We start from the raw sequence: 13,133 nt of genomic DNA, 5'->3' as shown, positions 1-13,133 counted from the left end.
TATTTAATAGTTTCAAAGCGTAGTTCCATTTTTATTAGTTCCCATAGCAGTTGCTTTTCGGTTACTTCAGAATACTTTTCTAAAATTTGCGGGTATTTAATAGTGACGAATTCTTTGTAATATTTGTCTTCCAGTAGGGTGTTATTAAACTTCCACACGCCAGGTCCTCTTTTAAATTCATTTTTGATCTCAAGATTCAGATAAATTGATTTGTGGTCAGGTGCTACTGAGTAACCGGGGTTTCTGTTTTCCTTACATGATTAGAGAGAGGACGAGAAATAAGAAAAAAGTCTATTCTCGATCCCACTTTTAAGGGCTTTGACTCATAAGTAAAAGATTTAGTTGTGGGTTGCAATTGTCGATAAACATCAACTAAGTTTATTTCTTCCATAAGACTAACAAGTGCATTCCTGTAATTTGTGGCTTTCCAAGGTTGGCCGCCGCTTTTGTCAATTTGATTGAGAGTGGTATTCCAATCGCCTGAAATGATGACTTTTGAAGTGTCCGTTTTCGACGCTAGGTGTTCACTTATTGTTTTAATGAAATTATCTTGGTCTCGATAATCCGTGGTAGCATAAATATTTAAAATGAAAAAAGGTTTATTTTCTATTATGACTTTTGCGATTATAAGTCTTCCTTCGGCGTCCGTTGAAATGCTGCATAATCGAACCGAGGTGGAGCAAGGATTTTGCAGAATACAAACACCTCTCGAGTGCGCAGAGCCGTGAGAAAACAATATATTGTTACCCCATTCTGCAGACCACACTTTTTCGTCTTCAATCAATGAGTACGTTTCCTGTAGACAAAAGATTGTAGCTTTTTGCGCTTTCAAATAAGAGAAAATTGCTCTTCGTTTACTCGTATTACGTAATCCTCGCACGTTTAGTGCTAACAATTTTAATTTATGCGACATAGAATAATTAGGTTAAAGTTAGAAAAACAAAATTAGTACTAAAGCGTGTGATATTTTTCTGGTTGTATTTTGAATTATGAGGAAAAAGTAGTAGATCCCTAGATAAACTGTTGTATCTATGTATGTAGAGATCGATCTCATGGTAGAGCTTTCTGAGTGAGTAGGCAAAAAAAATGAACACATATGATATCACATCCAAATAACAAAAATAACGGCACACATAAAAGAACAAAATTTAAATAAAAACAAGTAAATGTGATGCGCATCTTTCGCTCCTCTCAAGTTGCACTCTCATTCAGTGCAAAATCTTCTCCAGTTACTCCAATTAAAGATTGTCTAAGTCATCAAGCGAAAAAATTCTTAACGGCGATCCTTCTGTTGATGTCTTGACGAAAATTTTTCCGTCTAAAGTCCAGGCACTCTGGATGAGTTGATCTTTTCTCATTTTATTTGCCATACTAATGATGCGACGGCGGTGATCGGTGAGGTTTTCATTGATGAAAATACGTGGCTCGCGGCCGGCTGCAGAAGAGTAGTTTCTGGATGGAAATAAATCAGCTGCTTTGATGTGCCTCAACTTTGTTCTGCTTTTGTAAAGTTCAGTTTTGACCTTGTGATTTAGAAATTTAACAATGATGGATTTGTTTCGAGTGTTTAACTTGTGCGATATTTCAATGTCATCCGACAGAATGTGTACATCCAGTGCTTCTGCTAGCTTTAATACCACTTCTTCGGTTGACGTATATGCATCTTCTGGTACTCCGTGAATTTCTAATGAGTTCTTTCTCGTGTATTGCTCCAAGTTGTCGAGTTCTTCAGTTAAATGGTCAGTCTCCTCTATCGAATCTGCTAGCTTCTTCTTAGTATGCTTTAGCTCTTCTCTTAACAAGAGGTTCTCTCCGTTCTCTTTCTTGGTGGATTCCAGAAAGGTTTTGGCGGACTCTAACTCGCGCTTTTGTTCCTGGTACGCGGCCTTCAATTCCGTTAATTCTGTTTTAACTGACTTATTCTCCTTTAAGATATTTGCTATTGACGTTTGAATATTCGCTGGCATTTCTCTAATTTCAGTTAAGCGAGGTTCCGAATTTTCTGTCGACTCCGTATTCTTTCCTGCTTCGCTCGCGGCCATGTTGCTTCGTTTGGCGTCACTGAGTTCTTCTTCCACTTCTAGAGAGCCTCGCTCATTCGTTCTTGCGCCCTTTCGTCATCGGAGTTTAACAGGTACCGTGTTTTCCATCAGATTTAAACATTTAAACGATGATTTTAGCCAAAGATGAAGGAGTAAGGAGACAGATTTTGCTCCGCTTAGGTGACACGTCCGACTCGGACGAACGCACGCATGCTCCTCCCCCGTGCCAACGAACAATGCAAAGGGCATTTTGGAAAAATTGAGTAGTGGTATGCACATGGCTGGGTGAGAGATGAGTCCCACCCCTGCCACGTTTCAAAAGCTCTGCTAGTTTCTCAACAAAGCTCCTGGGCTTCGTAGCTTACAATGTTCAGACTGTATCCTTTTTCTTCATCCCAGGTTGTCCAAACAGTAAGCCAGGCTGGTCTTAGTGCTTTTCTTAATGTTCGCATTTCCTGTGTCTCAAGTTCTTGTAGCTGTTTCGCGTTACAAGCGGGAAATCTTTCTGCCACTTTTCAAAATTAGAAACATTTCGGTTACCCTGGAAATTGTAATTTTTACATGTAAGTATTTCAAATTTGGGTGAAATACTACTGTTCTTTAGCCAATCACATTTCAGAGATTTTCTTTATTACTCAGCCTGTACTATAATGATAACTTAAATTAAGTTTGAAATTCAAACTCACAAACTGCACCAATAAATGTCATCAGGAGTTCCTGGATCCCTGTTCTGATCCTGTTCTCTCTCGCCCGGCCCCTGTAGTATTTTTATGACCCTAAGCCTGCTCCTTGTTTTCCTTAAGTTGCTCTCGTTTGCTTAATTCTACAGGAACTTGGAAAATCGGTCTTGCATTGCTCAACTAGTGTAAAATAAAATTTAGAATATATAATTAGGGTTAGTGAAAAAGGTCCCCCAGCTACCGCAGTCCACAACTCTATCTCAGTTCCCAGTCCGTTCACGTTTACTGACTTTTGATGAACACTTATACGACGTACTTACTGGTATTCTCAGCACACGCAAATCAAATAGGCTCCCGTAGCCGGATAGGGCGAAGGAAACGGCGAAGGAAAAAAGCGAGCCGAGTGAAGCTGGCCGAGGGGGGCACTGGGAGAGGGGAGCCTACGCCCCCTTCTTCAGAGCGGAAAAACGTTCTGCGCAATTTTTCTGCGCATATCCGTTCGCGGTCGCAACTAAACTGAAAACGCTGCCGTTCGATTCTGTTGTATTGGTCGTTGTATTGTTGAGCAGTGGCTTTTGTGGTAAAAATACATTTTATCATCTACGTTTTGTCCAATTTCATCAAATATGCTATAAAATCGGACCGGGCATTTTACCAACACCGTGTAAGGACAAGAACGAAAACTGGACTTGCGGTTTAGGTTCCGGTACATGACTATAAACACAGCAAAGGGACACTTCTGGTAACTATGCTACCCGAGCTTCATCTCTATTTAATTCTCTATGTTTCTCATTACAAGACAATTCATATTTGGCGTCAGCACAACTGAAATTGAAGTAAGATTCTATTTAAAAAGTTGCAGCTGGTCAACCTCTGCTCACTGGATGCATTTATTTATTTATTTTTTGTTTCTAAAACAAAATTGCGCGACAAGTGAATGATGGCAAGAGTGCGACCACGGAAGGCCTTGTGAAACAAATTCAAATCCCCGCTAAGCACAGTGACAAAAGGGATTATTTGCGAAGTTTCCGTATCTAAAGATAGTTTTCCTGCCTTCAGTTGACCTGTGCAGACAAACATTGTTACACATCAGTTGTGTAATTGACCTGAGCCTACTAGATAGATGCACACACACCGTGTCAAAAACAAACTTTTTTATTGTGTTTATCAACTTATAGCTAATTATACTAGACCGCAAGTCGCGAAAGCTAATCGTGGCGGGCAGTGAAAGACAAAAGAAATATACGATATATTGAAGAGACATAAACTAAACTAAATAAAACAGTACAATATACTAAGGGGAAAGTATCTGAAGTATTAGATGCATCGCATGAAATTGTTCCCTCGACACCGATATAAATTAGATCCTTGCGAAAAAATTAAAAATCCACTCTAGCAAACAATTATATACTTTGGCAAACTCAGGAATTAACGATTAACTATTTTTCTACTCAGGGTTTAGCTCTCGACCTTAAATATTCAGGGGTTTGCTTATATAGTTGCTTTTTGTAAAAAGATCCGTGACAATAACAGACCCGTAGAGGCGATTTGTTTACACGCCGCGGGAACAATGAAGGTTTGAAAATCTTTCTTTAAGTCTAAGAAGCCCTAAGAAAATCGAACCACAGCAAGGTTACATCTGCAGCTATCTTCTTGTGTGGGATAATTATCGCTACTTACCGAGATATCTGCGGTAGCATAGTAAATTGTTGAAAATAAGAAAATTGAAATTGCCGCCATTTTTGAAACTTTTGGTGCCCCTTTGGTGCCCAGCCCTCACGCAGAGTTCGCGCATGCTTTTTGCGTTTTTCCGCTCTGAATCTCGGCACAGTTTCCCCCCGGCTCGCTTCGCTCGCGGTGTTTTCTTTCGTCCTATCCCCAACCGTAGCCTGTTCACGGGCTAAAATCAAATCAGAGTTTCCAAGAATCTCGATCCGCGTGAAAGTAATCATGCCTCTTTTTGATCTGATAACAAACGTTAAAGAAGTTCCTGCAAATTTTCATAAGGAGACCACAGAGTTAATCGCAAGTCAACTGGGAAAACCTAGTAGCGTAAGTGCTGTAAATCTAGCCACATTTGTAGAACTAAGCTGACAGACCTCCCAAGTCTCATGCGTGATTTTGCCATGACACTCAACGGTTTTCAGTTCATTCTCACGGTCTCACGACGAGACACAAAAATCTCACGATAAACAGAGTCACAAGCTGAAAGGATTCAATTTCCTTCTATAATTTCATTGTTGGCTTGCTTAGGTGACTTTCTTGCGCCAATTCTATGCAAATCAATCCATAGTTAGTAAACAATAGTAATAGTTCATCCATCTGTTCGCTGGAGTAGGGTTTTCAATACTAGTCTCTCGCATTTTCTTCACTCACGTTTTCAACATGACGGAAGTTGCTGCGCTGCTAAGGTCCACACATGTTTTAAGTAATTTATAAGCAGGAAACAAGCATTTTCTGTTGATTAGCACCTGCGTTTACTTGGTTTTGTCTGCCGGTCGATCAATCTCCAGATTTTTACTGATCCTCCAGACTTTTTTTACCTCTGTCACCAGATTTTTGGTGTTTTGAGGTTGAAAGGTCTGTAATGCGTGGTTCGATTCTACCTGTTACCACCCCCCCCCCCCCCGGGCACACCCCCGGGAAAACCCAGCCCGTCTGGCCCGGGGGTCGGGAATTTGCTCAAGCGGTCTTGCCCAGGGGTAGGGGAAAAGGGCAAATCAAAATAACTACTCGCGCAAGGACTTATGGGGTGACACAATGGCGGCTACTGGAACCACGCGGAAAAGGCCACGTTTTTCATTTTTCACATGTCGGAAATTTGCAGTCAGAGAGCTGACGTAGACCTGATGAAAGAAAACAAAAAGTAATTAAATTCAAAAGATAAAAGAGGAAAGGATTTCCTCCAGAACAAAAATTAATAATGGTTTTGTTTTAATGGAATTCACCCGCTTCAGCTTGTTTCAGGCGCAGATTTAATGTTGTAAATATACTGAGTTAAACATTTTGATCTTCTTGTAGAAAAGCAATTTATTTGCACTGAAAATACAAAAGACGTTATTCCATATTGTTTCTAGGAATTTAAGAGTTGTTTTGTAGAGATACATTTCAATTTTTGAGGCAGTTTGGTTGAAACGCCCTCCTGGTGTATTAGTCTGTGTGTCAAGTTTTATAATATTCACTTTACTTCGGAAGGGAGTTAATTGTTCTAAAAGTTTAGGACTTTTCAGATTCCTGGTTTTGTTTAAATAAAGAAATAAATCATCAAAACGAAGCAGTTTATTTTTAGTCCATGTCATGAGTCCCGGAGGCGGGGAATTGTCTCTTTCTGTGTGCCCGGGGGTGGGGAATAGGACGTCAAGTACACAAATGCCCGGGGGTGTGCCCGGGGGAGGGGGGGATGGTAACAGGTAGAATTAAACCACGCATAAACATACAAATACGCGCACGATATGCACGATAGGCTAATTTTCACGCGTAAACAATATTTGAAAACTTCGAAAATACAAAATTTGAAAATTAATCCTTAATTCTCAGCGAGTCATTGCAATTACGTGTTTATAACATCAAGGGCAAAATTTACAGACAAACCAGGAAAAGTTTTGTTATACAGCTTTTTAATTGACAAAGGTTTGTCCAGAAAAGCGTAAAAGACAATGCCGAAAGGTAGTTTGGAAAATACCCAATAAATTTCAGTAAAAGCTCAGAATCCATATTGCCCACCATCTCAAGTCTTTGCTTTATGGTCAAGGTATTATGGATTCTAAGCTTTTATTGAACTTTATTGGGTATTTCTCAGACTACCTTTTGGCCTTGTCGCTTACGCTTTTAAGCTTTTTTTGGACAACCTTTGTCGAAACAGCTGTATACGGTCGTAAACATAAAATACAAGTTTAATTCATGAGCAAACTAACGATGACTAAACCAAATCTTAGGCATCGATGGTTGTGGTCGCACTACACAGACTACAGGGTTAAATCGTGATTAAGGCATGCTATAAATAACACTTTAGCTAAAGTTTGTGTGTGACCACCAAAAAGTCTATAAAGTGTGAAATAGTAGGCCTTAAATCTCGAGCAAGCCAATCATTTGCGAGCTCAAAAATTACTGCTGTCTGGTTATTTTTGGCATTGAAATTGCCTTTTTGTCACACATGCAAGAAAATGTTTGATCATGCCATTGGTCCTATGCCCTTTTTACAAGGTTAGACAAATTTGAAACAAATTTGAAACATGTCCATTTCAAGTTAAGAACAAGAATTGATCCACTAAATGATCATCAAGTTATGTCCCAACATTGCCTGCTTTGATGATTTTGAAGTAATTAAACACAAACAAGGAAAGTGGTAACGAATGTTTGGTTTATCAGCAGAGTTGATAACTAAATGTAAATTGGCCAAAATAAAGAGATTTGAGTGCTGACGTTTCGAGCATTAGCCCTGCTTCGTGGTAGTCTACGTTGTGGGTCAGCAGCAACATTTGAAGCCTTGTGAGGCAACAAGACCTTCGTTTCCCAGATCGATAAATTGTGACTCAAAATAGTGCCTCCAGGAAACACGAATAATCGTCGACATGGAAAATTTCAGGAAAGGTTTAAGTCACTTGGGGAACGGTTTTTATAGGTCTTAAAAAATTTTAATATCAGTCAGGAGCCCAGTGAAATTTTCAAAAGTTTGCCCAAGATTTAAATTGCTGCAGTTAAGCCTATGGTGTTTATTCTAAGGCAGTCCTTTTAAAGCACAAGAACGACACTTATCTATGTATTTAAAATCAAAATGCCAAAATCTGGAAATCAGAAAAGACTATTTATTTTTAGTTTTTTCTTGCTTAGATAGAGGGGAATATTTTAAACCAAATGCTTCTACAAATGGTCGATCTCTTTTCAGCGGTCATTTTGTTTCACCAATTTTCCTGATCCTGGGCAAATCCATTTTTAAATGGTACGAAAAGTTTGGGGTCAAAACGTTCTTTTTAATTTTTGTGTAGTTATGATCTGCTGCAATTAGCACGATTTATTTATGAAACACGTAATTCAGTTAAAAAGAAAGTTGTTTGGCTATGAAATAGTGTAAAATAATAAAAGTAACATGTTTCTTTTCTTTCTTTTTTTCTTTTTCTGTGTAACTTGTTGTATGCTGATTGGCTTGTGAGTAGGGGATTTTCGTTCTTTTGGAAGAGCAAGGGGCGAGAGATGTGTACAAATGGTGACAGTATTTTGACAGGTACAAAGCATCATGGGGAGATTTGTTGTAGAGATTTGTTTACTTTACGCTTTAAAGGGACTGCCTTAGAATACTAATGCCATAGGCTTAACTGCAGTTATTGAAATCTGAAGCAAAGTTTTGAAAATTTCACTGCATGGGTTCCTGACCGATGTTATAATTTTTCAAGATCTATAAAAACTGTTTCTTTCCTAAGTGACTTTAACCTTCATTGAAATTTTCATGTTGGTGAATTTTCCATTTTTGTATTCCGGATTCTGGATTCCAGATTCCGGCCCTTTAGGTAAACCCCCACTATTATGTTTGGTTATCATTTGTTGGAAGAATTGGTAGCGAGGTGAAAGCACTTGGTGGCCATTACATGTGATTTAATTCAGTTTTTCAACCAAACAAATCCGATCCAAGTTTTTAGCTTTAAACAGGGCTTAAAAATTCAAACTCCAAAGAACTGAAATCTCAAGTGTTTGACTGATGACCCCAACAAGACCTTGACACTCGATATTTTTCAACCATCACTTGGCCTAACTAATAATTGTAATATCATGTCAATTACCAGGTCACCCTTAAAGTTTCCATCTAGCTATATGCTTTGTAACAGTCTGTAAGAACCAATTACTTTTCATTAATACCTCGGTGTTTTTGTCCAGGGTAACCTAGAAGTGGATTGTCATGTCAATCTGTTAAAACTAAGGCTACAAAGAAATGAGGCCTACTACATGTATGTAGAAACGTTTCTCAAAGTATGTTAAGACCCAAGCATATCACAATTTATTATTCTTTTGTGAGACCTCATATAGAATATGTGTCAGATGCATGGAATACTGATATAAGACAACACATAAATGGACTGGAAATTGTACAATGATCTGCTCCCAGGAGGGGGGGAGGGGGTGGTCCCCTATATGGCCTATACGGGGACAAGCCGCTGGATAGGGTGTGGTTTTTGGTCCCTCTGCCCTGAACTGGGTAATGTATAATTTCAAGCGAGTCTGCCCTAATCAATCAATCAATCAATCAATCAATCAATCAATCAATCAATCAATCAATCAATCAATCAATCAATCAATCAATCAATCAATCAATCAATCAATCAATCAATTAATCTATCAATCTGTCAATCAATCAATCAGTCAGTCAGTCAGTCAGTCAGTCAGTTAGTCATTCAGTCAGTCAGCCAGTCAGTCAGTCAGTCAATCAATCAATTAATCAATCTTTATTGTTTACACATACTTTATATTGTATCGTGCTACATGATCTTTTTAGAAGTCGTGTGAATCAGGGTCTGGACCCATCCTAGACATGATATGGCTGCAAGACTGTTGTTAAGGATTTCGTGAATCTGAGATCAGAGACATTTATCTGTATTAATTTTATTAAACAGGTCATCACTCAACATTAGATCATTTTCAGGACAAGTTATTAGTGCTATTGTTTTCAGTTTTATCTAAATAGGGTCTTAAAATAGAGGGTGTCGCCTTACACAGGGTAGGCTGGTATTCAAGGTTATTTTGTCCGAAACAGGGTCGGGCTTTCAAACCCTTAGTGGAACTGTATACCCAAACATGGGTCAAATTCCTGTTTTTATAAGATTTGCCTGTTCAGACTATTTACTCAAGATTTTCCGGTGTTACCATGCTGCAAATATTATGTAAAAAGCAGTCCATAATCTAGCACATTTAACATTTCCACCATCAGTCAACCTAGCTCATGGTGGCACTCATTCTAGCCTTAGACCCCTTTGCCTAATTTCTCTTCTTTCCCTCGTACAATCCCGTTAAGGAACAGCCTAACTATGTCTGCCATTAATGCAGAGTCAACTGTAATTGTTTTTCAAAGGAATGCTCTTAATTAGTTAATAACTAAAAACAATATATTGTGTAGTTGTGCAAATTATACTCTATTGTTGCAAGTAATGTAATGATGTGATTAATTCACATGTTTATTTATTTACTTCGCCTGCTATAGTTTGCTAGCTAGTTAGACATATATATTTTTGTTCTGTTTTCTTTTCCCCCTGACCGCTGCATGTTTAATATTCTTTATGTCCTGTATAGACTGCTAGGATTATTAACCTGAAAGAACTCTTTCTCCCAGGCACAAAAATAAAGAAACCAACTTAATGTAGAAATTGCATGCTAAGCCAATCAGGAGCAGGTATTTTTGCTGCTCGACCAATCATTAGTAGTTTTGTCCTTGGTGAATTCTCAGTGAAAGAAAAGTTAAGAAAAAATGGCCTCTATATTGACCAAGCAGCATTCAGTAATTTTGCCCTCTGTTATAAAATTTTTAAAAGAGACCAGTTATTCATTGACATGCAAAGTGTGGATGGGTACTCTACAGTTTAGCAGAAAAGACAAAACATGCTGCACCATAGTGCAAATGAAAAATAGCTCAGTGAAGGGAAGTGCCAAGAATGCGCATTGGAGGTTAGAGTGAGGGGGGCGGGGGGTGGGATCCAGCACAACACCTCTTTTAACATAGCTGGGAGTCACACCCTGTAATTATCATGACTTGTGCCACATAGCTAAAGCAAAGTTTAAATGTTAAACTAACTTGAGCAGTTTACAAGTCTGCTGGAACTGCCTCACTGGTGGAGCGTTTCCTTGTATTGTATGTGTTCAACTGAACACAAACCGAAAGGGGACTCTGGAAATAGTGGAGTATTTAATATCTGACATGATAGGAACATAATTTGACAAAACATATTCTATGTTGTATGCAGGTGGTTGGAGTTCATGTCAATGCTGGAGCGCAGTTGACTTTTGGAGGCTCAGATGAAAATTGTGGGATGGTGCATCTGTATTCAGCCGGCAAGCTGGGGCCAGAGCAAAACAACTCCTATACTAAAGCCATCTCTGATCACCTTGAGAAACATTTAAAAATTCCAAGTGGCAGGTATAATTTTTTGGTCAAATTACTTGCAAATTCATTGGGAATTCTTTATATTGGGTCATTGAATTTTTTTTTATGAACAATTCTGGGCAAGGCCAAAGTATTTCCTATTTCAAAATGTGTGATTTTCTTCAACTGTTTGGACCACACCCTTAAATCCTCCAAACCATCATGTGTCTACCCATTAGAAAAAAATCAAGAAGCTAAATTGGTGGAAAGACCAAGGTGAAAGGCCTTAACCAATTTCATACCAAAAAGGCTTAAAACCCACTACCTTGATGACGCATGTACATCTACCTGTATATACTACCCCTGATATTTGCCCAAGTTAAAAAGTTTTTCTTTATATAATTTAAAGACAAAATATGGGGCAAAAAATGACTGCTAAAAACTGTATTGTTGTCCCAACATTTTAGGAGTTTGTCTCCTCTGAAAGAGTTCTCTTTAGAGTTCCCTTTTTTGACTTTTTACAAAACAGATACCTAGCCATGTTTTAATTCTATGCTCTTAATTTATTGCTAACTGAATTTTTTGCATCATTCCCTTTAGGTTGTTAATTTGTTTCCATGATATTGCAAGAGCTGACTGTGGCTTGAATGGCAAAACCTTAGCCAGTTAAAAGCACACGTCGCTCCAGTCTTACATTTAGCACATGGGATGATCCCACGGCCGATCCAGAAGGATAGTGTAATAAAACCTATTTGAAGTAAAAAGTAAAGAATTAAAGGCATTTGCAGAACAAGCCATCACTGACCAGGGAAACTATCTTTTGCATGATGGATATATGATGATTACAAATTAAAGGACCCTAGTCAGCCTCGCCATTATGCCATCGAAATTATTGATGTTGCATGGTGAAGTGAAATCTTACTGCTTAACTGTAAGTTGTGTTCCTGAAAGTATGTTTCATTATCTTTAGTAGTTTCACAGTGATTTCGTTCATTTTGTTCATAAATTATAATTGCCAAACTCTCGCATATAAACAACAAAAAAAAAAGGTGTGGCTGACTAAGGCCCTGTAGGGACTGTGCTTCCGTTTACTACTGCACATACTTTCTGCGCATCTTGAGATGGTCTGATTCAAAGGTAGTTTGGTACAGTTTATGACTTTATTGCATAACAAGAAGCTGTTTCCAGCTTATGCTCGGGCCATATTTGACTGTGTGGTGCGTAAAGCCTACAATCTTTTAACAGTGATAACCTCCAGCATCGCCAATTCCCCCAAATAGACAGCCTGCGAGCAAGCTCTCTTGGGGGTGGCTCCTCTTTCCCCCTTCCGCCCCCCACCCCCAAGTGAGCTTGCTTGCAGGCTACCAAATAGATAGCTACAAAGATATAGTGAGGCAATAAGTAACCACCAGATAGCATTGCATTTCTTGCAGTCAGAATGAAATACAGGGGAAAACGACATTTGTCATATGAATGCTTTTTACAATCCCTGCGCTTTCACCCTTACGTTTTTTCATTTGTACGGTCCTAATATGTATGTGACACCGGGTCAATGAAAAATAGTAATTTTCGGTATGATCTAGACCTGGGGGAGGGGGTACTCCCTTATGTGACCTTAACGGGGACGTGCGGCCTGATAGGGTATGGTTTTCAGGGTGTTTTGTCTTGAACGGGGTATCTATTTCATCGCTTTCTGTCTTAAAAAGGGTATCCCTACATGACCTAATGGCTTAAACAGATTGTGATTGCCAGTGCAGTAAAATACAGTAAGAAACTAGTGTATTCTTATTTCATTCTAGTCATAAAGAGGGTGTGATTTTGGGTTAAATGTCTTAGAAAGGGCCTGAAAATTTTGAATTGTCTTAAACGGGATAGGGAAATCGGAGAATTGTGTCTTAAACAGGGTCAGGGTTTGAACGCCCGGGCCGCACCTCCCTACCCAAGCATCTGTTGAGTACCCCCCTCCCCCCGACGTACGTTTTTCAATGTTTCGCTGTTTATATTTTCAAATGAATTTCAGGGGAAAGCATTTGTTATACACCTTTCATTTGAAGACAGAAACCTTTTCTACATTGATTGTTTTTCTATCAGCCGAGGCTGATTTAGTTGCCAAATTTTCGGTTAAACAAAACTAACCTTGAGGCACTCAGGTCAGCCTAAAAAACACTCCGGTTAGCCTAAGGAGCACTCCATTTAGCCTAAATAGCACTTAGGTTAGCTTAAATAGCTCCCCGGTTAGCTTAACGGTTAGCAGTTTATGTTGGGGTTGTTCATGCCTCGCATGTTTTGTTCATGCCTCGCACGTCTGGCTTGCATATTGTAAACACTCCTCACGGCCCGAAAACAAAG

General features: G+C 39.0%; 2 protein-coding genes across 2 annotated transcripts; one reads left to right on the top strand and one right to left on the bottom strand.

Annotated features, from left to right (window-relative positions):
* Nucleotides 1-243: 243 nt before the first annotated feature.
* LOC146469013 (uncharacterized) lies at nucleotides 244-2,042 on the bottom strand. The gene has a single exon (XM_085124103.1). It carries the CDS (start codon nucleotides 2,040-2,042, stop codon nucleotides 1,239-1,241), a length of 804 nt encoding a protein of 267 aa, XP_084980229.1. The 3' UTR covers nucleotides 244-1,238.
* Nucleotides 2,043-4,593: 2,551 nt separating this feature from the next.
* LOC146469012 (macrophage migration inhibitory factor homolog) lies at nucleotides 4,594-11,581 on the top strand. The gene is made up of 3 exons (XM_085124057.1): nucleotides 4,594-4,774; nucleotides 10,666-10,838; nucleotides 11,385-11,581. Exons 1-3 carry the CDS (start codon nucleotides 4,673-4,675, stop codon nucleotides 11,452-11,454), a joined length of 345 nt encoding a protein of 114 aa, XP_084980183.1. The 5' UTR covers nucleotides 4,594-4,672; the 3' UTR covers nucleotides 11,455-11,581.
* The last annotated feature ends 1,552 nt before the right edge of the window (nucleotides 11,582-13,133 follow it).

The sequence above is a fragment of the Pavona decussata genome, unplaced genomic scaffold (assembly GCF_977016875.1).
Source record: "Pavona decussata unplaced genomic scaffold, jaPavDecu1.1 SCAFFOLD_128, whole genome shotgun sequence".
NCBI lineage: Eukaryota > Metazoa > Cnidaria > Anthozoa > Scleractinia > Agariciidae > Pavona > Pavona decussata.
The sequence above is the reverse complement of the archived record's forward strand: the minus strand, read 5'-3'. Positions and strand labels throughout refer to the sequence as shown.